The sequence below is a fragment of the Mirounga leonina genome, unplaced genomic scaffold, assembly GCF_011800145.1.
Source record: "Mirounga leonina isolate KUSES-001 unplaced genomic scaffold, KU_Mleo_1.0 Mir_127, whole genome shotgun sequence".
Taxonomy (NCBI): Eukaryota; Metazoa; Chordata; class Mammalia; order Carnivora; family Phocidae; genus Mirounga; species Mirounga leonina.
In genome coordinates, this window is record NW_023270316.1 from 14,884,091 (window position 1) to 14,911,884 (window position 27,794).

At 44.6% G+C, this 27,794-nt stretch overlaps 1 protein-coding gene across 2 annotated transcripts in view; it reads left to right on the forward strand.

Moving 5' to 3' along the window:
* Nucleotides 1-27,794, forward strand: part of DZIP1 (DAZ interacting zinc finger protein 1) — a 49,653-nt gene that overhangs the window by 6,026 nt on the left and 15,833 nt on the right. Inside the window, exons 6-15 of one of the 2 annotated variants that reach the window (XM_035003174.1) lie at nucleotides 3,650-3,734; nucleotides 6,443-6,567; nucleotides 8,900-9,061; nucleotides 11,058-11,195; nucleotides 12,888-12,950; nucleotides 18,600-18,740; nucleotides 19,203-19,251; nucleotides 20,658-20,714; nucleotides 22,220-22,276; nucleotides 27,733-27,792. In XM_035003174.1, coding sequence (XP_034859065.1) covers nucleotides 3,650-3,734; nucleotides 6,443-6,567; nucleotides 8,900-9,061; nucleotides 11,058-11,195; nucleotides 12,888-12,950; nucleotides 18,600-18,740; nucleotides 19,203-19,251; nucleotides 20,658-20,714; nucleotides 22,220-22,276; nucleotides 27,733-27,792 — 937 coding nt within the window. The remainder of the gene's footprint in view (nucleotides 1-3,649; nucleotides 3,735-6,442; nucleotides 6,568-8,899; nucleotides 9,062-11,057; nucleotides 11,196-12,887; nucleotides 12,951-18,599; nucleotides 18,741-19,202; nucleotides 19,252-20,657; nucleotides 20,715-22,219; nucleotides 22,277-27,732; nucleotides 27,793-27,794) is intronic. The other variant, XM_035003175.1, reaches the window with a different exon arrangement.

Genomic DNA, 27,794 nt, shown 5'->3' on the forward strand with positions numbered 1-27,794 from the left:
CGAGGTTCCTGTGTTTGGGGATATTTGGCCTATGATAAAGTTTACAGGAAGACAGTTGATTTTGTTGAAATAGCTTAGCCGGCAGTCATTAATTTGTGTTTAGAGACTTCCAACAGCTGGGGAAGTCTCATGGCCATGGGTGAAGGCCAGTGTGTACCAGTGATCTAGCTATCAAATTATTTTTTTTAATTAAAAATTTAAAGATATCAGTGGATCATAACAGGACTTAGACTCATTCTAAGAAGACCGTTTGTTCTCATAGCTGGAAGACTTAGATTCCTCTCCATGCTTTAGCACGACAGGCAGATTTTGGAATCTGTCAGTGAATTTCTGACCCTGGTTGCAGTTTTTCAGTGTCTTGGAGTTGGAGATGAGTGTTGGGGATAGAAAAAGCATGCATTTTGCAGTCAGAGAGACATAGGTTAAAATATGCATCTGATAACGCTGTGACCTAATTCATTCCCCACACCCCCAACCAACCTGCTCAGCGGGGAGCCTGCTTTTCCCTCTGCCTGCCACTTCCCCTGCTTGTGTGCACTCTTTCTCGCTCTCTATCTCTTTCTCACAAATAAGTAAAATCTTTAAAAAGAATAAAAATAAAAAGGCATCACCAAGGTCATCTAGGTTTTCTCCTATGTTATTTTTTAGGAGTTTTATAGTTTCGCATTTTACATTTAGGTTTGTGATCCATTTTGAGTTAAACTTTGTGAAGGATGGGAAGTCTGTGTTGACGTTCATTCTTTTGCACGTGGATGTCCAGTTGTTCCAGCACCATTGTTGAATAAACTATCTTTGTTCCATTGTATTGTTTTCGCTCCTTTGTCAAAGATCAGATGATGAGATTTATATGGGTTTGTTTCTGGGCTCTCTCTTCTGCTCCATTGATCTGTTTGTCTATTCTTTAGATAATACTATACTGTCTTGATTACTCTAGCTTTATCTAGTGAGTCTTAAAGTTGAGTAGCACAAGTCATCCAACTTTGTCCTTTTCCTTCAATGCCATATTGGCTATTCTGGGTCTTTTAACAAACTTTAGAATCAGTTTGTTGCTATTCACAAATCACTTGCTGGGATTTGGATTGGGATTGCTTTGAATCTATAGATCAAATTAGGGAAAATTGACATCTTGACAATATTGAGTCTTCTTATCCATTAACATGGATGTTCACTTATTTAGTTCTCCTTTGATTTAGTCTTCAGACTTCAAAGCTTTCCTCATATAGAGCTTGTACATATTTTGTTGGATTCATACCTAAGTACTCATTTTTGGGGGTGCTAATGTAAATGGTGGTGTGGTTTTTATTTCAAATTCCACTTTTTCATTACTGGAATATAGGAAAGTTGACTTTAGTATATTACCCTTATGTCCAACTTTGCTATACCTCGTTATTAGTTCTAGGTTGGTTTTTTTTTTTTTTGGTCAGTTCTTTTGGATTTCCTACATAGACATTAGTGTCATCTGAAAACAAAGAAAATTCTGTGTCTTCCGTCCTAGTCTGTATATTTGTTGTTTCCTTTTCTTGCTGTATTACATTGGCAAGGACTTCCGGTACAATGTCTTTCTCTACAAGCTTGGAGGTGGTGGTTTGCCCTGTGTCTTCTCTTTTCTTATGGATCCAAGAAGAGTTGTTGATTTTTTTAGTCTGTTCAGCTTTTTACTTATTGTTAGGAGGGAGTGGCAAATTTCAAGCTCCTTACCTGCATATTCAGAAACTGAAAGTCTTCTAACTTTGTTTTAATGTCTTTTTCATATAAAAGTTTTTCATCTTTTTTAAATTTTTATCTTAAAGATTTTATTTATTTATTTATTTATTTATTTATTTGAGAGAGAGCGTGCAGAGAGAGAGAGCATGAGTGGGGGGAGGGGCAGAGGGAGAGGGAGAAGCAGACTCCCCATTGAGCAGGGAGCCCCGACATGAGGCTCAATCCCAGAACCCTGGGATCATGACCTGAGCCAAAGGGAGATGCTTAACCGACTGAGCCACCCAGGCACCCCAGAAGTTTTTCATCCTGATGCAGTCAAAATGTCAGGCTTTTCTTGTGGGAGTAGGAACCCCTTCTTACCCTGAGCTCCTGGCTTTTCTGTATTATTCAAATAGTTAAAATATCTATTTTCCATTTTTAGAAATTAAAAGCCACACATTCTAGGTTTCTTCATCCTTTCCTTTCTCCAATGCTGTGCATGGCCTTACAGCCCATACTGACACCTGAGTCAGGGCAGTCCGTAAAGGACTATGAGGAAACCCAAGCAGTCAGCAGCAGCAGAGAAGGCTGGAAAGATACGTTCAACGTTCCCTGAAATGCAACGCCAAGAAATATGCCATACTGTAGGTTTTCTGGGAAAGAGAATGTGAACTTGCCATGCAGTTCTCCTGATTCAGAGTAAGGCAATACTGTGCATGAGTAGAACATGTGAATAGCACAATGGGGATGAAACTGCAAAATCCAAACTGGGAGAAACTCTGCAGGACACATGTTCCATTTCTTCGGCAAATGAATTGCAAGGAAAAAGAGAGCTGGAGGGTCAACTTACAGATCAGAAGAGAGTTGAGAGGTGTGATAAGCCGTTGCAGGATATGGCCTTATTTGGATCCTGATTCAAAACAAACTGTAAATTTTTTTTCTAAGACATTGTGTGAAATATTGGAGAAAAATAATATTTTTAATGTGTTGATATTAAGGAATTAATTTTCACATTTTAAGAGGTGGAATAATAATATTATGATTGTGTTAAAAGCAGCAAGTCCTTTTAGAGATAGAGTCTGAAATACTAACAAATGAAAATATATAATATCCATGGTTTAATTCAGGGTAATCCAGGGACGAAGGTATAGATGAAGCAAGTTGAATTTTTGCTTAAAATTTGAATCAGTGTTAAAGTGGAAAATGGAGATATTGGTAGAACTGATTTTTTTTTTCAGTAAAATTCATTTTAGGAAGCTAAATATTTCTAAGCATGTGTTCAGTCATTTATTAATGCTGGGCTCTGGGGATAATGCTATGAATAAGATAGACAAGAGCCCATGCTGTCAGGACTATGACGTTCTGGAACCGAGAGGTGCTGGGCAGGAGACAATAAACAAATGAAGTGTGTCCATGTGGAAATGGTAATGGGTGAGATGTTGCAATGTTGACAGTAAGGCAGCGGGATGAGACGGTGACTGGCAGGAGGACCGCGCGCAAAGGTCTGGTTGAGGACGTGCCATTCCTCCCCAGTGTGGAAGATGCTCCACGGAAGACTCCTGCCTGTCAAGAAGGAGCCAGCGGAGAAGGTCTGGGGAAGATTCAGGCGGGGCACAAGCCAATGCAGAGGCTGAAGTTAGTTGGCTTGAGGGACAAAAAGAAGACCAGCATGGCTGGAGTGTCCCGAGCAAGTTGGTGACAGGTTGGGAACCACCTGTCTAACGGGGACAGCATCAGGGGTTCCTGCAAGCACCAGAATGGGCCACTTTAGCTGCCAAAAGATAGCTTTCACTGTTTGGGGACAACACCCTGGTTTATAGTTGTCTTTCTAGTCCTGCTTTTAGTGTCCCCTACAGGGGTGGAAAATTTCCAGGAGGTGGTGCTTTAGATACCCCAATTTTAATTGAACTTAGGTGGGGGGGACGCTCATTACAGACCCTTAGATTTGTTGCTCTCTCTTTTTCAGTGCCATTTCTGTGACAAGGCCTTTATGAACCAAGCTTTTCTACAAAGTCACATTCAGCGCCGCCACCCCGAAGATTCTCATCTCGGTAAGTCACAAGCTCAACTTCAAAGAGCCGTTTTCCTTTGGGTACCTTTTTCTTTTTTTGTTTAGTGAGACATGGTCCAGTGCATCTCTCCATCCTTTGAAAAGAAAGTATCATAGTCTTTGTTCACTCATTAAGTAAATCTTGTGCCCCAACTACGTGCCACGCACGGCACCAGGCCTGGGGATACGGGTGCAAGCGAAACAGACCAAGTTCTGCCCTCTGGAGGCTTAACGTTCTATTAGGAAGGGCGGAGAAGGTACACAAATAAATGAGTGGTTCTTTTCAAACGGTGGCAGATGCAACAAAGGAAATAAAACAGGAGAATGGGCTGGAGGTGGTCAGCAAAGGCTTCGCTGAGGAGGCGCTATTTGATCGGAGACCAGAATGATGAGGAGGTCCCAGCCTAGGGAAAATCTGGGAAAAGAATATCCCAGGCACAGGGCGCTCTGGATGGGGGGGGGGGGAGGCAGCACGGTGTGTTTGAGGAACAGATAGGTTAGCAGAGTAGAGGGAGCAAGGCAGTAGTGTGCGGGGCGTTGGCCGGGGGGGGAGTCTGGGTCACGGGACCTTGAAGGCCCCCCCCAGCCAGGAATGTGGGTAGCTCCTGGTGGAGAGCATAGCGGCAGTGGTGGAAGCAGGTGGAAATGTGAGGGGGGCTGCCAGAGTAGCCCAGGTGAGTGACATGGCAGCAGGACTGGGACGGTACCAGGGAAGATCAGAGAAGTGAAGATGGAGAGGACATGTTCCACACAGAGCCCGCAGAGGTGTGACTTGGCGTGAGAGCAAGAGGTAAAGAAAGACAATCCTGGGTTTTTGTCCTCTACATTTGGGTGAATGGCGGAGATGTCTTCTCAGATGGGGACATATGGGCGGAAGCGGATTGAGGAAGGAAAGAGAATGAGAGTTCATGTTGGTCAGGGTAAACTTGAGTCACACATACAGTCGCCATCCAAGTGGAGATGTGGGGGGTCTGGGGGTCAAGGGAGAGGCCCAGGCTGGAGAGAGAAATCCAGGAGTCCTTAGCAGAGCTGGGCTGGATGAGCTCACCTAGATAGGGAAGGGAAGATGGCCGAGGGCCAGCCCTAAGGTTCTCCCAACATGAGGAGCTCAGGAAGAACAGCCGAGGGCAGTGAGAAATAGTTATGGAGGCAAAGGGAGACCGGGGGAGTGTGTTGTTATGGAAACCAAGGGAAACGGGGGTTTCAGGAGGGATCCCAGTGGTCAGTTTATTGAAAGTTCCTGAGGCACAGAGTAAGATGAGGACCAAGAATTGATTATTGCTGTCACGATGGCTGCTGTTGACCTTGACGTAGCAGCTTCAGTGCATTGGTGGGGACAGAAGCCCAAAGGGAGGGAGCCGAGCTGAGAATCAGGTGAGCAAATGGCCAGTAACATGTGCTGGGAAGGACAGCAGAGACATGAGGCATTGTCTGGAGGGAAATGTGGAACCAAGGGAAAATTTTTGTTTCCTTTGATGTGGGAGATACGAAGGTGTTTTTGGGTCCTGAGGTATAGAGGGGGAAATTAAAGAAGCAAGAGAGGGAAGGGGTTTGTGGCTTATCAAGGAAGCAATTTCCTGTTATCTCAGTGTTCTTAAGGGAAAATAAATGCCAGGCCTTATTTCTCCATCAGCAGACAAAGCATTCTGCCGATTGCCTACAGACCGGTAACCCACAGAAGTTCTCATTATGGTCTTAAATGCTTTTAGCATCTCGATGTGTGTGCTCCTAGCTTGTTAATAAGTGCTTGCTTCAGTCTCCTTTTTGGGCCAGTCTGTTTCCATTCCTGCTATTTCAGACAAACAGACTTATGTCGGAAACAGCTAAGCTTTGTATAAACAATATGAACAGCCGAAAATTCCATTTGTAAGTCATGGACCACTGAAAGAATTCAGCAGTATATTGGAGAAATTGGGAAGATTAAGTATTTTAATGAAACTACCATTCTTCAGTGTGAAACTGACCTTCTTTCTCTTCTGTTTCAGTATCTTATTCTATCTCATACTCGTTTCAGAGAGTATTTCAGACTCTGAAATGAGTATTATTTCTTCAGGTCATCTTTGAGATTCTGACTTTCTACTTTGGTTTCCATACCTTTCATGTCTACACCCACAGACACATGTATATCCATTCAGTCATGTGCACATCTTCATGTAAGTACATGTACATAATAAGTACCTTCCCTTCACTTGTTGCTTCCTTTTACAACCTTTCGGCACCTCGTTTTGGCCCCGTGGACAGCATATGGCCCCAGTTTGCATTTTGAATGCCAATCTCTGCTTGTCTGAGCACTGATGGGGTTCTCAGGAGAGCGTGGTGGGAGCCAGAAGGACAGTGACCCTAGCGATTTCCAATATGGCGGTACCTGTAGTGGAAGCCAGGGCTTCCTTTCTCTACTCGAGACTGGCATCCCCAACAAGAGCCCAGGATTATTCCTTGTCACCATTATGGTTCCCTGAATGGGCTCTCACACTGTCTCTGGAGGATAATCCAACACAGTGGCTGAAATAATCTGCTACAAGTAATTCAGCGTCCCCTAAGTAAACACTACCAAGCAAAACTTGGCTCGTGTGGCATGAAAAAGTAATAGTATCCCAAAGTCAGCGCACTTTCCTTTGTCTTTGTCTTATCAGTAAGACCGTACCCCATAAGTTTTCAGATAGGTTTCAGAAGAGGTGGTATTTTAATGGCGTATTTCTGTTGCAACAGAGTATAAGAAAAAGGCACAGACTGATAAGCTCCAGAGTGAGATTGATATGCTGAAGGAGCAGCTGCAGCTTACCAGGTCTCAGCTGGAGGCTGCACAGCACGCCCACGCTGTCAGGTTCTCTAAGGTAGGGGGCTGAGTTCTGAAAACGGTGGTATGGTGGGAAGGACGGGTGTGAACTCCTTTGAAATGTTTGGTGGAATTCACCAGTGAAGCCATCTGGTCCTGGGCTTTTCTTTGTTGGGAGGTGTTTGATTACTGATTCAATGTCCTTACTCATTATTGGTTGGTCTGTTCAGATTTTCTATTTTTTTCATGATTCAGTCTTGGTAGTTTGACCTGTTTCTAGGAATTTATCCATTTCTTTGAGATTGTCCAGTTTGTTGGCATATAACTGTACATAGTAGGCTATTATGATCCTTTGTAATTCCATAGTGTCAGTTATAATGTCTCCTCTTTTCTTTATAATTTATTTGAGTCCTTTTTCGGTTAGTCTAGCTAAGAGTTTGACGATTTTGTTTATCTTTAAAAAAAAAAACCCTCTTAGTTTTGTTCATCTTTTCTATTGTTTTTCTGTTCTCTGTTTTATTATTTCTGCTCTGATCTTTATATTTCCTTCTGCTGACTTTGAGCAGTTTTTTTTTTTTTTTCTAGATCTTGAGGTGTAAAGTTAGATTGTTTATTTGAGATCTTTCTTTTTTTCTCAATGTAGGCGTTTTTAGCTGTAAATTTTCCTCTTAGAACTGCTGTTGCTGCATCCCCTATGTTTTGGTATGTGTGTTTCCATTTTCATTTATCTCAAGATATTTTTGACTTCCCTTTTGACTCCTTCTTTGATCCATTGGTTGTTCGGGAATGTATTGTTTAATTTCCATGTATTTGTAAATTTTCCAATTTTCTTCCATTACTGATTTTTAGTTTCATACCATTGTGGTCAGAAAAGATACTTGACATAGTTTTAGTCTTCTTGAATCTTGTTTTGTGACCTAATGTATAATCTATCCTGGAGAATGTTCCATGTGCACTGAGAAGAATGGGCATTCTACTGCCACTGGATAGTATATGTCTATTGGGTCCGTTTGGTACATAGTGTTGTTCAGATCCTGTGTTTCCTTATTGATTTTGTGTCTGGATGACCTATTCATCGTTGAGAGTGGGGTATTAAAGTCCCCTACGATTACAGTGTTGCTGTTTATATCTCCTTTTTGTTTTGTTAGTATATAGTTTATAAATTTGGGTACGACAATGTTGAATACATAAATATTTACAATTCTTATGTCTTCTTGATGATTGGCGTCCTTATTATTATATAATAACCTTCTTTGTCTCTTGAGGGTTTTTTTGTTTTTTTGTTTTTTATTTGAGAGAGAGAGAATGAGAGACAGAGAGCATGAAAAGGAGGAGTGTCAGAGGGAGAAGCAGACTCCCTGCAGAGCAGGGAGCCCGATGCGGGACTCGATCCCGGGACTCCAGGATCATGACCTGAGCCGAAGGCAGTCGCTTAACCAACTGAGCCACCCAGGCGCCCCATTGAGTTTTTTTTTTTTTTAACGTAGGCATTTACAGCTATAAATTTCCCTCTGAGCACTGCTTTGGCTTCTCTGTTTCTTTCTTTTTTCTTTTTTTCAGTATGTTGTGTTTTAATTTTCATTCATCTCAAAGTATTTTCTATTTTCCCTAGTGAGTTTTTTGTTGGCCCATTGATTGCTTAAGAGTATGTTGTTTAATTTTCAAGTATTCATGAGTTTTCCAGTTTTTCTTCTGTTATTGATTCCTGGCTTCATTCTGTTGTGGTTGGGAATACACTTAGCATGATTTCAATCTTTTAAAATGTATTGAGAATCTTTTATGACGTAACACATGGTCTATCCTGGTGAATCTTCCATGTGCATTTATGTTCTGGTGTTGTTGGGTTCAGTGTTCTGTATGTTTGTCAGACTGAGTTTATTTATCGTGTTAAGTGCCCAGTTAGGTAAAAAAAAAAAAAAAAAAAAAGTGAGGGTCACTGAGAAATCAAAGGCTGATTGACTAGACTTTGAATTTAGCTTGTATGAATATGAATTTGTGTTTTTGGGGGGTGAGATGGGGCTATTCTATCCAAATTGTTACAGTATTGAGAATGATTCTTCTGCTCAACAGACATTTTCTTTTAAAGTATTTTTACATTTTACATATTATTGCATATCTACTCTGCAAGTTCAGAGATCACAGAATTCTTGAGACTTTGGGCTTCTGTGTTTGTATTTTAAGAGGTGTAAGGACAAAAGGATGCTGTGTGCTGTTTTTGGTTTGGAAAAACCACTGTGTGCTTGGCCATTATATGAAGTGTGATTGTAAACCTAACTTATACACACAGTACTAGCTGCCACATTGGAGGTGAAGCTATGTCCATGTATTTAAAATTTTGCATATTTGCTTCATATCAGAACTTTTAAAGCCATGCATTAAAATAATTTCAGGAATATGAAATGCAAAAAACAAAAGAGGAAGAATTTCTGAAGTTATTTGATAGATGGAAAGAAGAAGAAAAAGAGAAACTAGTTGGCGAAATGGAAAAAGTCAAGGAAATGTTTATGAAAGAGTTTAAAGAATTGACTTCCAAGAATTCAGCATTAGAATATGTAAGTATTAAGCCAAAAAGTCCTCAGAGTGGGGCGCCTGGGTGGCTCAGTCGTTGAGTGTCTGCCTTCGGCTCAGGTCATGATCCCAGGGTCCTGGGATCGAGCCCCGCATCAGGCTCCCTGCTCTGTGGGAAGCCTGCTTCTCCCTCCCCCACTCCCCCTGCTTGTGTTCTCTCTCTCGCTGTGTCTCTCTCTGTCAAATAAATAAATAAAATCTTTAAAAAAAAAAAAAAAGTCCTCATAGTATTGGTAGGGTTGTTGCCTTGAGAAGTGGCGTTAGAATGGCATTACGGCCCCAGATCTAGACATTACTTTATTGTGCCCAGACACCCCTCCTCCCAAGAGTGCTGAGGGAGCTCGAGACATGCAGAAGACAGAGCAAGTCAGCAAAGTTGCATCTTTGAGAATGGGAGCTTTAGCCCCAAATGCATGTGAAGAACACTTGATACATTTGAGGGGCAGGTGGCTGGCTCAGTCACTAGAGCATGGACTCTTGATCTCAGAGTTGTGAGTTTGAGCCCCACGTTGGGGGTAAGGATTACTTAAAAATAAAAAAAAATCTTAAAAAAGAGCCCTTGGTATATTTGGTACCTTTGGTCAGATCATAGAAGAGGGTCTCTCTTTCCTTTGCTGTTTAGGTTTAGATAGCCATAAACTCTGATTTTTGAAGCTTTTAGAGTTCGAAAGGAACTTTCTGGAAACGCTGACACAGGTTACCATTGTGGAAGCCAACCCAGAAAGACAGAAGTAGAACCTTTTCCCAGTTCCCTTCCTGATCCCAGGCCTGGCCGGTGAGGAGGACAGGGGGTCTGAACAAGCAGGATGTGGCTAACTGAGCCTCCATCCCCTGTGGGAGCAACCTTGGTCCACACTGCCGTAGCCACACGCATAGACAGAGACATGCCTCGCTGGGGTGGGACCTCAAACTCTGTGACAGTGGCTGTTGTCTTCGGGCTAAGAATTACCTGAGCTGGATGGGCAGCTCAGTCCTGCGTCACCCTTGGGGAAAGGAAGCAAGATCCTTGAGCTCCCTCTAGGGGACAAGCTTTGCAAACAAAAATGGAGGGATATTTTTGGAACACGGCTAAGGGCCTTTTCTAAAAACGCCTTGAACTTTTGCACAGAGGTTGGCAAACCACAACCTGTGAGCCGAATCTAGCTTACTACCTGTTTTTGTATGGCCAGCGAGCTAAGAAAGGTTTTAGTATTTCTAAATAGTTGAAAAGAGTCATAAGAATATTTCACGACAGGGCGCCTGGGTGGCTCAGTTGGTTGGGCGGCTGCCTTCGGCTCAGGTCATGATCCTGGAGTCCCTGGATCGAGTCCCGCATCGGGCTCTCTGCTCGGCGAGGAGCTTGCTTCTCCCTCTAACCCTCCCCCCTCTCATGTACTTTCTCTCTCTCTCAAATAAATAAATAAATCTTTAAAAAAAAAAAAGAATATTTCACGACACATAAAAATTACATGAAGTCCTCATTTCCGTGTCCACAAATAAAGTTATATTGGCTCCCAACCACATGTGTTCCTTTACATTTTGTCCCCGGTGCTTTTGTGTGGGGGCCATAGATCTGAGTGGTTATGACCAAGACCTTATAGGTCTCCTGAACCCAGAATACTGCCCGGCTCTTTACAGAAAAATCCTGCCAGGCCCGTCAGAGCTGGCCTCTAGTAGGACAGTCGATTTATTTATTTATTTTTAAAGATTTTATTTATTTATTTGACAGAGAGAGAGACAGCGAGAGAGGGAACACAAGCAGGGGGAGTGGGAGAGGGAGAAGCAGGCTTCCCGCGGAGCAGGGAGCCCAATGTGGGGCTCGATCCCAGGACCCTGGGATCATGACCTGAGCCGAAGGCAGATGCTTAACGACTGAGCCACCCAGGTGCCCCAGGACAGTCAGATTTAACAGTGGCTACAACGTTCCCCAATTTCACTCTCTGTTTTCGTCTTATAAAAGTACAAACATCTGTACCAGTGGGTTTGCATCTTATTTTCTAGCAATTGTCAGAAATCCAGAAGTCCAACATGCAGATCAAGTCCAACATAGGCACGTTAAAGGATGCACATGAATTTAAAGAAGAACGTCCTCAGTATCCCCAGGATTTCCAAAATGTGATGCAACTTCTTGACAGTCAGGTATGTCCCCGCGGGCAGTCACTGTAGGAGGGGCCTGATTTTAATTAGTGAAGCAGTTTACAGCAAGCATTACCCACAGAAAAGGGGTTTGTCTCTGTCAGCGACCATGATGCTAATTCTTTTCTTCTTGTCTCCAGATACATAATAATAGGTGTTCATTAGATGCTTGTTGATTGACTAATCGATGTAGATTATAGAACAGTTGGCAAAATTGTTTCCTTTTTTGCTAACATGGTAACACCTTGAATTGTTTGGGATTACCTTAGAGTTTATTTTTCATATTTCAGACATAGGTCCCACTTTCAAAAGGCATAGAAAGACATGCTGAAGCACTAACTTTATTTTTAGAGGATAAATATATGGCTACATTGGTGTACTGATGGTCTTTTTTCATTTATCAAACCTAATCGCAGTGGCCCTCTGTAATCAGCGGCCATTCCGGCAATTTTCGTCATACTAGTTTAGGGGAACATTGTTTTTCAAATAGAGATCAAATAAGAAACAAATAGAGATCAAAGTTTATAAATTCAGGACTTTGTTAAAAAAAACAACAAACAATAACATTTAAAAAAAGTAAATGTGTTTTTGGAATATAGACGACTGCTTCTGTTGCATACTTTGCCACTCTTGTCTTACCTCCCTCCCCGCAGTCCACCTTCCACCTTGCAGCCAGGCTGACCACGTCACTGTCCCGTCTTATCCTGACCAAGTCCGGAATCCTTAACCGGTAGTCAGAGTCCCTGAGGATCTGGACCCTGTGTCATCCCCCACCATTCTTGGCTTTACCTTGAAGATCCCAGCTGCACCAAACGGCTCAGGGCTCCCAGAACACGGCTTTCTGTGTTTTGCTTTTGCCCTTGTGGCTTTCTCTGTCATGCCCTTCTCAGTTTTTCAGGACCTCTGGCTTACTCCTTCAGCTGGGGCAACACCTCTTCTAGAGAGTTCTCCTGGACCTCTGGGTTATTGCATTTCTGTAGCGCCCCCAAGCAGGACCTGCTCACGTACACATTGATGGGGGCAACTCTCTGTTAAGTTTGCTTTCCTCCTGTGCAGGGCAGAGTGCGTCTCCCCTGGTCCTCCCCTCACTGGCCACGGCAGTCCAGCGAGATCCCTGGGACGTGGTAGGGGACCAGGAATCGTGTCTGGTACTGAACTGTGAATAGTTGCTCCCTGCAAGCTGGCCTCTCAGGAATTGAAAGACCCCATTACAAAATCCCAAGGCCCCACCTGCATTTCTTGTTTCCTTCCTGTGAGTTGTGTTGTCAGATCAGAACCCCAGGCCTCAGAAACCTCGGTGTTGCCTTTTAGCTCCTTAGATTGGCACACTGGCACGTATTCTTGAAAATAATATTTTATTGGAACACAGCCATGCCCACCCACTTACGTATTATTTATGGATGTTCTCCTACTGCTGGTAGTAGCAATCGAGCCAAGTGGCCTCCAGAGCCCAAAATATTTACTATTAGTCCCTTAGCAGAAAATGTTTGCTGACCCCTGCTGTAGTTTAAGATTAAAACCAAGTGCAGATGTGTTTAAACATTTTTGAGGCTTTATAGTCTAAAAAAAAAAGCCTGCTAAAATGTCACCAAGGAGGTAGTTGGGTTCCATAGGTACCCACTAAAAAGTTTCCACTTCAAGTTGATTTTATTGCTGCAACTGCACATAAATTCCTCTGGTTTTCCTGTGTCGTAGGAAAGCAAGTGGACGGCCCGAGTTCAAGCTCTTCATCAAGAACACAAGAAGGAGAAGGGCCGGGTAAGACTAAGAAGCCAACGGTCTGTCAGTGGGTCATTTTTGAAAAGAATATATTTTTTTCCCTCTATGACAAAGGTAGAGAATAAAATTTGTGGAGAAACGTATGACAAAAATTAAAATTGCTTATAATTCGGGGCACCTGGGTAGTTTAGTCGGTTAAGCGTCTGCCTTCGGCTTAGGTCATGATCTCAGGGTTCTGGGATCCAGTGCCACATCAGGCTCCCTGCCCTGAATTATAAGCAATTTTAAGCCTGCTTCTCTGTCTCTACCCCTCCCCCCTACTCGTGCGCGTGCTCTCTCTCTCTTGCAAATAAATAAATCTTATAATTCAATAACCACTGCTACGATTTTGTTATAATTTTTTTCAGTCTGTGTCCAATGCCTTAAATATTGTGTTTCTGTATTATAGAAACCCATACATGTAGTCTTACAAATTTTGAATCATGCTTTATAACCGTATATGCTTTTTGTTTAATATATCTAAACATTCTCCTGTTTTAAAATAGACATGAAAATCGTGATTTTTTTCAATGGCTGGAGAAGGATCTTATGGATGTTTCATAAGTTATTTAGTGATTCCTTCATTGTTGAATACATCGTTCCTGACTTTTCCACCTTGCAGTGTGGCAGTCTCAATAATCTTTAAGAAAGGCAGGGATTGCTCACGTTAAAATCATTTTAATGAAAACAGTTTGATGATATTACTGCTTTTCAGCTGAGTGCATCACAAATTTAAGTGTGAAAGTGTTTACACCGGTGTAGAAAACCTAAAGTACTTTTGAGATTTTAAGACAGGGAAACTTGTGTTTCTTTTTTCACTTTGTATGTATTTTGTAGCCCTTTGTGTCCCCTGTGTCTTAGCCTGGTCGGCTGCTATAACAAAATACGGTAGACCGGGTCGCTGACAAACAGGCATGTATTTCTGATAGTCTGGGGCTCTGGGGATTGAGCAGAGAGTTTGTAAAGTGAGGTCGTGGCTGTCTGTGGGTGTAAGGCCCATGTTTATTTCTCCCTCTGAGCTGCAGATGGGCTAGCCAGCTTTGGACCTGATATCTCCGAGCCTTCCTGAGTGTAACATGTCTCAGATGATGTGCTTTTCCTTTGTCCAGTGGCGTCCTGGTCGGAGCAGTCAGGTGCCCGCCTTGAGCCCCAACTCTCCCTCAGTGCCCAGCTCCTAGCCATCGGCAGGGCCTTCCATGTGTCTCATATCCGTGTTCTTCTGCACATTTCCATTGCTCTTCCCTTCCACCGAGGCCCTGCCATTTCTAAAAGGACCCCATAACTCATCTCCCAGTTCCAACCTACCCCTTTCCCAATTGCCCTCCAAAGAGCAGACAAGACCCTCTGACTGCCGGCCACCACTGCGGCCTCATCCAGATCCTCTCTCCGGACCTACTCTTTCCGACTACACTAGCCTTCCGGTCACTTAGAGAACATGCCGGCCTTTTTCTCTTTCCACACAGGGTTTTTGATGTCCTTCCATTGGCTCTTCACAAGGCTGGCTCCATTCCCTCTGTATTAGTGTAGCAAATTACCAGCAGTTGGCCACCTCAGTGTCCATGGGCTAGGAGGCCAGGCACTGCCTGCCCGTGTCCTGTGCACAGGGTCTCACAGCTGCCCTGGGGGGTGTCAGATGGGCTGTGTTCTCGTCCGGGACTCAGGGTCAAACCAAGCATTGTTCAGGTTATTGGCACTATGTGGTTCCTTCGGGTTCACCGTAGACCAGGACCCTTAGCTCCACAGCTCACTAGCTGGCTGTTGACTTCGTTAAGGCCAGCTGGGGGGCAACTGGCCCGAATAAGGCCCACGCAGGGTAATCTCTCTTTTAACTCAGACTCAGCAGATTAGGGACTTTAATTGCCTCTGTCAAGTCCCCTCACTCTTGCTGTATTGTGTGGGGTGGAAGCATCTCTTAGATCCCACCCAATCCATGTCTTGGTCTGCTCACACTGCTATAACAAAGTGCCACAGACCGGTGGCTTTAAACAACAGACATTTCTTTCTCACTGTTCTGGAGGCTGGGAAGTGGCTGCCCTCTCTGTGTGTCTTCATGGGGCAGGGAGAGAGGGAAAGAAAGCTCTCTGGGTTCTCCTAAGAGCACTAATCCCATCATGAGGACCCTACCCTAATTCATCCAAACCTAATCACCTCCCAAAGGCCCCACCTCCTAATACCATCACATGGGGGATTAGGGCTTCAACCTATGAGTTTGGTGGAGAGGCACACAGACACTCAGTTCATAACTCCGCCAAGGGAAAAGGATTATACAGGGCGTGCACTCAGGGGATGCAAACTTGAGGGCCATTTAGAATTCTGCCTGCCTCAGTCCCCTCTGGCCTTGGCTTCCAAGTCACCCGACACCATCTAAGTAGGTAGCCCCCCTCCCTTACTGTTCCCACCACTTCACACGTGTAACTCTGATCACTGTCTCACATAGTTATTTGATTATTTATTCACTTGTTTATTGTGTGTCTCACCAGCCAGATCACTAGCCCTATGAGGGAGGGGCTCTACCTATTTCGTTTTTTGTTGTATTCCCAGCATCGACTAACGTACCCAAAATGTGATTGGCGTTCATTAAATATTTGCGGAACGAATGTGGAAGGTGGCTATTCGGCCCCCAAGGGGATTGTTCAACCTTGCTTTTGTGGGTGGAGAAATGCGGAGCGTAGGGTTTAGAAGAGCAGGGTTGAAAGAGTCCTCTGTTTGTGTGAGCATGGTATTTGAACCCGGGTCCTCTTAAACTCGGGGTCTTGCTTGTCAGCCGTGTAGCCTTGCTCATGTGTAGGGCTTGAGGCACTGAGCCAGCTTGCAAGGAGAACAGGCGGTGACAACGTCGAGGAGTTGCTTCTCTGGGAGAATGTTCGAGCATCTCTTGGAGATGTTCTAAGGTAGTAGTTTTGAACCAGGGACGCACTTGAGAATGACCAGCGGCTCTTTCCCATAATACACATCCCGGCGCCACTGCCCGAGATTCTGATTCAGTCTGGGGCGCGGCTTGCGTATTGTAGTTTTGGGCGGTGGGAGCACCAAACCCCGATGATTTCTGCTTTGGGGCCACGGTTTGAACCACTGCCCTTATAATTTGAAGTTCTACTCTAATCCTCCAAGGCGTCCTCTAGCATTGGTATTAGGGACAGGCTTCCTGACGAATAGGGGAGGATGTTTAGTCCTTGCTCCTTTAAAGCCTCCGGTGTCCCAGACGGCGTGGGAACTGTCGGTTCAGGGGCCCTCTGGCAGGAACAGAATGCAAGTGGCAGATCTGTATGCTTGGCCCCCGCAAGTCACGATGGAAGGACTGCCTGGTGGCGGGTTGGAGGAAGGAGGAGAGGTCTTCCCTGGTTCTGAGTGAGGCGAGCTGCCCTACGTCTTGGGTGTTTGGAGGTTTCGTGCTGCCACTAGGCTACGCTGCTCCATGTCCGTCATTGTCTGCTGGTTTTGCTAGCTTGGAAGCTGCTTTCTTCTTCCTTAATTTCTCTTAAACCCAAACAGAGGGGAGAATTCGATCAGGTTTAGTAATCTTGGCCTGAGACCTAACCATTAATTATTCCACATGATTGCTGCCTACTGGTCCTACAATGCACATATTGTGTTTCTCTGTTGAAGGGAAGTTGCGATTGCCAACTTTTTATTGCTTTACCTAGGTTCTTGGCAGTCTTTTTTTTTTTTTTTTAAATAACATTGGTAGGAGTTCAAAGGGAGTTACAGATAAACGATGGCATGCCCTTTGACCTGATAGAAGACTCCGTGGAGCCTGGGAGCCTGTAGGGTGGTCACGTAACGGAAGGAAGGGACTGAGTACTGTGCTCTGGCGGAGAGAAAGAACCCGGTACTTGAAAGGACAGGAGGTCACAAGTAATGGGCTCGAGGGCCACAAACTTTCTGAAATAATTTCTGGCTATCCCTTGCTTAGATTATCACATTCCTCTCTCAGCAAACTCCTTTCTGTGCTTTTCTGGTCAATTCTCAAGTCCAGTATCGAAATGTTGCCATCCCTTAGTGTTTCCTGTGTCCCTTTCTTCTGGGGGATCTGGAATGACTCCACATATTGTTGATCCTAAACTTCCGTCCCAAGCCCTGGGCATTTTCACTGGCTTTTCCTTCTATTTTCCAGCTCAGCGTGTTCCAAACTGCTTTGGGGTCCTCTTCCCGTGGTCTGTAAAAATGTAAGGAAGATTCTTAACAGCGTTCTCCTGGGGGAGATTCTTGGCATCCACTAGGATATGAAAGGTTCTTTTTATTTTTATTTTACTTTTTCTTAAGATTTTATTCATTTATTTGAGAGAGAGAGAGAGAGAGCACGAGCAGGGAGGAGAGGGAGAAGCAGGCTCCCGGAGGAGCAGGGAGCCCGATGCGGGGCTCGATCCCAGGACCCTGGGACCATGACCTGAGCTGAAGGCAGACGCTTAATGACTGAGCCACCCAGGCGCCCCTTGGCGACTTCTTTCTTTCTTTTTTTTTTTTAAGATTTTATTTATTTATTTGACAGAGAGACACAGTGAGAGAGGGAACACAAGCAGGGGGAGTGGGAGAGGGAGAAGCAGGCTCCTGCCTAGCAGGGAGCCCGACGCAGGACTCGATCCCAGGACCCTGGGATCATGACCTGAGCCGAAGGCAGACGCTTAACGACTGAGCCACCCAGGCGCCCCTTGGCAAACTTATTTCTACTTGATGGTTTGCAAGTGCTGTTTACTAAGATGTTGCGTGACTTAGTCACTAAATCTGAGAGCAGTACTTTGAAGCCAGACAAGAACGTTCAGGTCTGGGCTCCTCCCCTCCCGCCGTCTGAGTTCGGACCATCCACTTAACTCTCTCTAGACCTGAGTTCCCTCACCTGGACGGTGGCATGAAAACATGCATCCATAGGCTGTGGTGTGGCTGCGACAAGCTGAAGTGCTCGGTGAGGGTTTGTTAGGAGAGCCAAGCGCGTCGGGAAGTGCTGCTTCCCGCACTCTCTACTCCTCCGAGTTGCCCTCGCTGCCGCCCCCTCCGCCCCCTCTGCACGTGGCCTCCATTCCAGGCTGTAGGCTGGGAATGCCCTTAGCTCCAGTGACCCACGTGTTTCTCCCCTCGGTGTAAGCGACTAGTGAAATTGTTCTAAGAATCTTTGCCTAAATCATTGAAAACAAATTCTTTTCGAATCTTTTTTTTAATGTCCAGTGTATGATCTTTCCTGACATGAAGTCTCTGAAGACGAATCTGTCTATGAATCTTGGGCTCTTCCTGTTCTCGGCATCCCTCTCTCCCTCTTCCCTTCTTCCACCTTCCTTTTCTCAGGAAAGATTTATTGAGGTTGTACTTAGTCACTGGACATATAAATAATGAAGGGGGGCTCTCAACGCAGGCCCATGTGGACGCCTGAGGGGCAGGCCGGCGCGGGGTTACGGCCACTCTGTGGGAGCGCCCCGATGCTGGATCAGTGCTCACCCCTGCGGTGTGTCATGTGCTGTGCTCAAGTGCACACAGCTGTTCACCTTCTCAGTGTTGTGTCTTAGGTCACAGCTGAGGTCTTGGTACACAGTGACCAAAGATGTATTCAGTGACTTGAAGTGCACAGATAACCTGAGGCCAGCAAAGAACACGGGGTGTGCGCATACGGATGGCGGATTGGAGACATTACGCATGCCTTTATTTATTTATTTTTTCCAGCTCTTGTCACATATAGAGAAACTTCGAACCTCCATGATAGACGATCTCAATGCAAGCAATGTTTTCTACAAGAAAAGGATAGAAGAGCTAGGGCAGAGACTCCAGGAACAGAATGAACTGATTATCACGCAGAGACAACAGGTATATTTGGCTAGATATTAGCCCTGTTTTTCTTCAAGCAGTGCAATTTATTGAAGAACATTCTGTCTTTTTTAGAGCATTTGTAAGTTGGGTAAGATAAAGGAGGTAGAATATGTTCTTCCCTGTGGTTGTAAAAGTAAATCCAATAAGATAATTTTTTCAAGGTTTTTTTTTTTTAAAAAACTGTAAAGAGCAAGCAAATTTATTCAATTAGAATTCAGAATAAATTTGAAGGTAGAGAAGAATTTCTTTCTGTGATTACTTTGAGAAGCAGCCCAATCCAAATGCTACTTTTATACAATTTTTGCCTTCGTATCTTTAAAGTCCATCTGTCCCCTGTCTTTGGAGGAGTTCCATGAAAAGGTTAATTTACTAAATACAGTATCTGTCCATCATCCAGTATGTCCCTATCTAGTTTCAAACTTGTAATCATTAAAACAAACAAACGATTTTTCTTTGCAGATTAAAGAGTTTACCAGTAAACCATTAAACAGCGTCAGTGAACCCAAAGGTAAGTGGACCAGGATCCCAGTGTTGGAGGTGAGGCGGGCCTCCCTAACCGTACACCGGACATCAAAAGAATGTGGGGCCCCCGGCGGCTTCCGGGTACGAACATGGCATTCCTGTGGTGATTTTAATTTGTGTGATCTGTCCCCTTGATCCAGAAAGTAGAAGAATTTTTAAATACCTTGACTGTCATTGAAGGGTCCTACATGTTTTTTATCAGAATATCTTTATGCACAAAATCCATGTCCAGTAACCATACCTCTGGACTGATGTGTGATGAGGGGGAGTGACTGTTAAAAGCCCTCGGTCTAGAGACAGACTGGCCTCAGTGTAGCTCTGTGAGTGTCTGCCTTCATTTCCTCAGTTCTAGAGTTGGAGCATTAAGAGTAACTACATCACAGGGCGCCTGGGTGGCTCAGTTGGTTAAGCGACTGCCTTCGGCTCAGGTCATGATCCTGGAGTCCCGGGATCGAGTCCCGCATCGGGCTCCCTGCTCGGCGGGGAGTCTGCTTCTCCCTCTGACCCTCCTCCCTCTCATGCTCTCTGTCTCTCATTCTCTCTCTCGCAAATAAATAAAATCTTAAAAAAAAAAAAAAATTAAGAGTAACTACATCACATCACAGGCTTCTTATGAGGATTAAATGGGGAACATACATAAATTGCACCTGTTGAGCACTCATGGGGGTGAGCCATCGTGAAGGACCCCAACCTCAGTCACTCTAACGTACTATAGGGGCTGGCTGCGTCCTTGTCAGCTGGGACAGTTGGGGGTTAAAGGTGTGTTCTAAGCATAGTGGGGGCACATCCAGCCTACTGACTGTGGCAGTGATAACCACCCATCTCCTGCTCCCTCAGGAGCGAGTCTAGAAGAGACACTGGAGCCAGAAGTGCATGCAAGATCTCCCAATAAAGCGTACAGCTTGCCTTACCTAGACTCCTTTCGAATAACCCAACTTGTGGTTCCCACTCATCTCAGGTCATTAAAGGATACTTGTCTACTTGGGCACCAACTGGGGATTGGTAATGGGTGTGTGAGCTGCGTTTCCTCCTCGTTTCTAGGGGCCCCGCAGGGGGTTCATTGACCTACATACTTGGTTCCTTCTTGTTTTGAAATAAAGGTTTGAGAAGGGCCAGTTTCCCTGTAACTTCTCTTCGAAGTAGCGAGAGTTCGGGTAGTGAGCCATAGCTGTATAATCACTTAGCATAAATATCTGAGTGATAATAATTTTAGGGAAAAGTTTTATAAGGATTTACGTTAAACTCAGTCTTTACTCAGCTGGGTGAGTCACCATATGTTGGTAAATTTTGTTTATTTTTTTCTGGGGGAAAAGATTAAGATAAGCACTGGCAAAATATAACCCGTAGCTTGTGATTTTTGTCATTAATTAATTAATTTTTTTTTTATTTCAGGGAATCCTTCAACTTGGCAAACTTTTGAATCTAAGCCAACTGCCCCAGCTGTACCTAGTAAGTTTCTATAAAAGGCTCAGGATTCTGAAGATATTTTTAAAGTGCTAAAACAATACACAACTTATTATTTTTAGAGGCTTTCCTTTGAAAACCGGTGTGTTTGGAGATTACATAATGATCTATTTTGATTCCTGGCTTTGACCTAGTTCTAAAAACCCCAGACTGTGAATATCCATGTGATTTTGTGGTGATTTGCGTTAGCAATACCTGTTATTCTCAGTTCACCTAATCAAGGGACAGCTATAAATTCTTTGGCATTGCTTCAGTTTGAACTTGTGGTTTCCCAAGACATTACACTGTGTAACAATGTGACAGTGTGCTAGCTGTCCCATTTTAGCATCCCTGAGACTCAGATTTGCAGGCTTTGACCCGACGTTCTGTCAGTTGCTCACTTGAGGTGGGCTCAGCACGTCTGTGTCTTAGAGCCATCAGGATTTGGCTATAATCCACAAAGACATAATCTGTACAGTGTAGAAATGGACAGATTGTTTTCCTAATAATAGTTAAATAGTTGAAATATTTTTATTATTTTATTATTCCATTCAGGAAAGTGTAAGGGTGGAGGAAGCTAGGGAGCAAGCAGTCCCGGACAAGAGAGGACGTGCGTGTGAACGGGGATCTGAATACCAGGGGAGGGTCCAGGCTGAGGCTGGGCCCTGAGTGATGGTACCATTCATGTGGGCCCAGGACTGTAAGCTATGAAAAGGCATTGATGAGAGGGTTTGGGAATTTGGCCCAGTTGACTGGAAAATGCTAATGGTTTTAACTGCTCGGTTTTCTCAGGTGCTTCTGGGGACCTCTTTTTCTTTTTTTAAGGTTTATTTGTTTCTGAGAGGAGAGAGAGCTGGGGGAGTGGCAGAGGGATAGGGAGAGACTCCTCAAGCAGACTCCCTGCTGAGCGAGGAGCCCAATGCAGGGGCTATCCGAGGACCCTGAGATCATGACCCAAACCAAAATCAAAAGCCAGGCGCTTTACCGACTGAGTCACCCAGGCACCCCAACATGGATGAACTTTGAAAACGTGATGCTAAGTGAAAGAGGCCAGTCACAAAGGACCACAATGTATGAGTCCATTCTATATGAAATGTCCAGAATAGGCAAATCCTTAGAGACAGAAAGTAGATCCGTGGTTGCCAGGGGCCGTGGGGAAGCAGACGTGGGGAGTCATGGCTAATGGGTGTTTTTAGCGCGTGTGATGAAAATGTTCTAAAATTAGGTAGTGGTTATGGTTGCACCACTCTGATTATTTCAATTGTATACTTAGAGTTGTATATTTTATATTGAATTGTATATTTTAAAAGGGCAAATTATTTTTTGGTGTATATAGAATTGCTATTTATAGAATTGGTTTAGGTTAGCTGGTGATCATCACTTGAAACATGCGTCCCTTACGATCTGTATATAGCTTGACTAATTTGAGGAGGACTGGATCATCATCAAGTTGAGATGCTTATGCTTTCGTTACGGAAGGCTGTGAGCTTTTTCTCTTTCTGCTGTTTCAGTGAGTGCCTCAGCCGCACAGACTGTGGATGCTAAATCAGGTCTCACAATGGCACATGGTAAGTTTCAGCTAAGTCTCAGCATTTTATGTGCAGTTTCTGCCCTGAGTCAGAGAACTTATTAACCACAAGTGCTTCTGTGGGGTAACTATGCAAAACAGAAGACGTTTTAGTGAATGCAGAGCAGTTAATAAAACTGCTGTCTTCCTATGTAATATTATCATAAACTGTGAACATACCTGCCAAAGTCATAAAGTAAAAAATGTATATGTTGCTAGACTCACAAGCAGAGATCTTAACGTTGAGCAGTACTTGGATTGTGTATGATTTTGGGTGGAGAGTAGTAGGTGTTGGGTTAAGAAGGTGATTTTCTACTAGACCAGCCAACCAGCACATGCCACAGGGCATACGTGACTGTTTTTATAACTTTCAGTGTGGCAGCAAGTCACCTTTTTTAAGCAGTTTCAGTGATTGGTTGGAAAAATCTAGAAAAGACATGTGATGGAAACCAAAGGGAAAAGTGGGAGCCACGGGAGGAGAGCACTGCCAGGAATCAGTTCCTGGACCAGGGCGCAAGGGTGGTAATTGTTAATTACGTGATCCAGTAGACAGGGGGGATATCGGTAGCCATATTTTATTTTTATACTGTTAAGGCACTTACGGTTTTTGCAAGTATGTTTTTAGTCCATTGTTTGCCTACGGTCTGCTGTATATTAACTGAATTAAAAGATGGGATGGGAGGGGACCGACTTTTCTGTCTTACCTACAAATGCTTCTGGAATGTAAATGATTACTTCCTTCCATTTTGCTTTTTAGCCTTCGAGTTAGACTTAAATCCACGGTCAGTCAAGTCAGACTTTGTGTGTTCAGAAATATTTTTCATATTAGCATGGCCTCCTGTACCCATTGTTTTTGTTCACTGGACGGACTCATGAAGGTGTTTATTGCCCCTTACTTTTTGTCCTGAGGTCATTTCAGGCAGGGCAGTATCCCGAGCATGTGTTCGCACTATGTAATGCGTCAACTCCCCACTTACTCGGTGTTAGTATTTACAAGTGTTTAGAACATACAGGTGTCCTCTTTCTGGACCGGCAACAGAGGTAAAATGTGTGTGGGACCTAGGTAAATTTGCCTTAATATTGAATAGACAAGAAGAGGTCCCCTGGCAAGTGCTCTCTATTCATATTCTTTATGTCAAGTCTAAAATCTCTCTCTTGCCTTCTTTTTCAGGGTTGAGTTTTCTTTTTTTTTTTTTTTAAAGATTTTATTTATTTTTTTGACAGAGAGAGACATAGCGAGAGCAGGAACACAAGCAGGGGGAGTGGGAGAGGGAGAAGCAGGCTTCCCGCAGAGCAGGGGGCCCGATGTGGGACTCGATCCCAGGACCCTGGGATCATGACCTGAGCCGAAGGCAGACGCTTAACGACTGAGCCACCCAGGCGCCCTCAGGGTTGCGTTTTCTAATGCATTGCTGGCCACTTCTCTGTACTTCAGCAGTGTGTTAGGGTTTCTTTTTCTTTTTTTGCTACTTTGTTATTATTAGCCTTTTGTGTGACAGTGTATGAGGACTACATTTTCTTTGCTTCATATTTTTGGCACCCAATAAAGGACTCCTATAGTAGGCATGTTTAGCTGTCTGGAGTTGATTCGAGTCCTGACCAATCCATCAGTTCCAAAGCACTGTGTTCCTTACGGACTTTGCCCTGATTGGAACTGTGCTGTGTGAACCAGCCATGACCCCTTGCTGGCATCTGCTGGGATTAAAATGCTAGCTTTAAATGCCAGCCACACCTGGCATGAGGCCTGCAGCCTTTGGATTGGGATCTGAGCTGATTTGTGAGCATCTCAATGGGCAGGAGCAAGGAGGAGGCTTGTACGGGGGGCCCACTGACCTGGCCCCCCCACCCCCAGCCATGGCAATGTCCCCAGCTGTAGGGGGCGGGGGCGGGGGCGGGGAGCCTTATCTGTATTACGTAACATTATTTAGCCCGATTACCTCTCAATCTTTCCTTTTGTTCCGTCTAGGAGCTTGATGAGGCTCTTCACCATGAAAAACGTCACGGTCTTAGGTTGGGTTCCCCGGGAAACAGACTCTGAGGTGGAGGTTTGCAGCTGGGAGGTCTACTGGGCCATGCTCTTGGCCAACCCCTGTGAGAGAAGCAGGAGTGGGTGGAAGGGGGCCCTGAACCTAGGCGCACTGCAGTGCGGGCCTCTGCACACCTCACTGGGAGCTTTAGAGCTGGGATGGGCTCTTCAGAATTGTCCTGGATTCAGGGATCAGTTATGAGATGGGGGTTGTCAGGGGTGTAGGCTGCTCCCCTCCCCAGAGACAAAGCAAAAAGTAGAAGCAAAAGGTCAGAGGAAAGCACGAGATGGGGATGAGTGGTGCAGATGAATTATTTGGCTGAGCATAGGGTAGGCAGAAGAGACTTGAGGGAAGCGAGGCTGGTTGAGACCGTTCATGGCGAGCACCCGGTACCAGCCTCTAGCTGGTCGGGCCATTCTTGTGACATTCTGTAGCCGCTGAATGTTCTTGAGGCTGGGCGTGGCCAGACGGGAGGGCTGGGCTTGGGGAAGCTCAGCCTGACCAGAGTGTACTCAAGGATTTAGAGCTGGACAGACCAGCTGGGGATCGAGGAATGGTCTCTGGGTGATTCTTCACCTAGGAATTGGGGTTGAGGTTTTGAAACGAGGGGGCAGATATACCAGCTGTTCCATGGAGCTGGTGGAAGTTGCAGGTGCAGGTGATTCGGGCAAGGGTGAGGGACGGGTTAAGAACACCATGAGCTCACAGAGACAGTGCCATGTAGAGAAGTCCGGGAGACAAAAGCAGAAATTGCCAGTAGGAAGGCACTATGGTTTCCTGGCCAAGAGCCTGGACTTTGAAAGGAAGCAAGCAGTCTGGGTTCACAGTTGACTCATGAAGCCACAGGTTTGGGATTCCTTGCCTGCCAAATGAGGAGAACAGTACAGCTACTGCGGTGGGCTGTGCTAAGGATCAAATGAAGCAGGACCTTTGGAACAGGAGCCACTGAGAAAGCACTGGCCCTTGTTGGCTTCCGGGGTCGGGCTGAGAAAGTCCGACACAGCCAGCCAGTGCCAGAGAGGGCTAGGTACAGACCTGGGAGTTCGTCTTCTGGAGGGAATGGTAGGGCACTGACATAAGGATTTTTCTGGAAGCCTCTGGAGAGTTCAGAGGGGAGAGACTTGGGTCTTCAAGTATATCAGCTCAGCCTGGATATCTCAATTTACGACAAGACCTGGGTCATTTGGAGGCTGGGCCTGTGGCTTATAAAACATACGAACGGCAGGCCCTTCACTCCACACTTGGACATCAGTCTGCTAGTTTCGAGCTGAAGTCTGGTGGACCTCACTCCCTTTATAGCTTTTATAATAGGAGCCCAGTTTCCCTCCCCTAGAGCCCCACCCTCTGCCTCCCAGCACCAAAGGTCACCATTTTGATGCCTTGTTTCAACTCAAGAGAAGTAAGTCCTAGGACTATCCTTATAATGATAACAAATATGTATATGATGGTTTGGGGAGATTTTATAGAGCTTTTCCTCCTACTTTATTTTTGTCATTTCCATAAAATACAATAAAATATAAATCATGTGACTTAAAAAATTGAAATTAGCCATCCTCCTAAAATCCCTATTTTCAGCAGTTCAAACTAGTAAATAGTCTATTTGTATAACTTTACTTTTTAATTTTTTAATTCTTTATTGAGATATAATTGACCTATAACATATTAGCACAGGTGTACAATATAATGAGTCGGTATTTATATATATTGTGAAATGATCACCACGGGATCTAGTTAACATCCATTACCACATATAGCTACAGGTTGGTTTTTTTTTCTTTATTTATATAACTTTAAAATCTTGATGCTGAATAACACATTTGAAAGCACTTTTTTTTTTAAAGATTTATTTATTTATTTATTCGAGAGAGAGAGAATGAGAGACAGAGAGCATGAGAGGGAGGAGGGTCAGAGGGAGAAGCAGACTCCCTGCCGAGCAGGGAGCCTGATGCGGGACTTGATCCCGGGACTCCAGGATCATGACCTGAGCCGAAGGCAGTCGCTTAACCAACTGAGCCACCCAGGCGCCCCTTGAAAGCACATTTTTCATGTTCATCAGTTGTGGTGCATGGATGGAATTAAATGCCTCTTTGTACGATCATGTTCATGTTTCAAAATTAAAGTGGACTGCTATTTCCTAATAGGCTGTGTTCCAAACGTTCATTGGAAAGCAGTTTACAATGCTTTTCTCCCAGTCAATGTCAGAGAGATTGACTAGGTTGCTAACAAGCTGTAAGAGCCTATTTATGTGTACTTAAATATAATATATATTTATTTATTTGTGTATACCAATACGTGTGTGCGTATGTTTGTAGATGCCCTAAAACAGAATTAGAAATACCCTTCGGTAAATTAAAAGCTAGAACTTCAAAGTGGGAGGTGTTAAATCTAAGCTAATATGTGCAAAGCGTGTCATCTGTGCCCGACAAGCTGGGGGGCAACTCCCCTCGCTGGTCGCCCACTGTGGGGTCTGGTGTGGAGAGGAATGGCCTCCTCCTTGTAGGTGCAGGTGGGGAGCTCCCTGGGGTGGGGGCCCGGGGCAGTCTCCAAGCCGAAGATGAGTGAAGCACACACTTCCTCAGCTAGATTTCCAATTGCGTTTTATGCCAATGTCTAAAGCCTGACTACCTGACTGCAGAAACCTGACCTTCCCCAAGTAGGCACTTCCCCCTTGAAAGGATGGCGTTTGGCTTTATCCATGCAGCCCACGGATTTCCTTGAGCCCCAGTCACATTACCTGGGAAGTCACCCAGAGGCCTGACCCACCCTGGGCACTGTTCTGGGGTGGGATTGGGAACAGCCCCTCTTCACGTGTCATCTGTCCACAGCCTCGCCCCGGTGGCTCTCTGGGAGCAGAAGGAGGTGTTGAACCGTGGTTTAGGGACACAGAGGTGTCTAAGAAGGGGTCTTAGTCGTACTGGTGTTGCTGGGTTCACCTGTTCTTCACCATCCTGGTCCTCCCACCTGAAGACCCGGGGGCTAGTGAGAAGTGGGAATCCCAGGGCATTTTGTCATGTTTTTATCTTTGGGAACTGAAATAGTTTCATTAATTTTCTCTTTAACCACCCAATCAAAATATTTTATAAGGAAGGTATTTTGGGGGGATAAGTGAAGAAGACCTTTTGCAGTTGTGACCTTGTGTCTTAAAAGAATCCCGTCAGGCACGAGGTTGCTGAGTGAGAAACGACATAATTATTTGAAAACCTAATTTCCTGAGGCAGGGGAAGTTAATGGAAAATACATGAAAGAGCAGATACCATGAAAAAGGGACCAGCTTTAACTGACCGCCTCCATATTTCTTCCCAGCAAGTTCTGCTGTTTTAGGCATTATTAAAATACTGTGGAACTGTATCTTTCAAAATTGTTTAAAAGGAAACTAATTTTGCTTTGCTGTTGTCCTGTTTGTACTATTCTTATTTTTCCTCGTTAATAGAACAGGCATTCTCATCGCACATACTGGAACCAATAGAAGAGCTTTCAGAGGAAGAAAAAGGT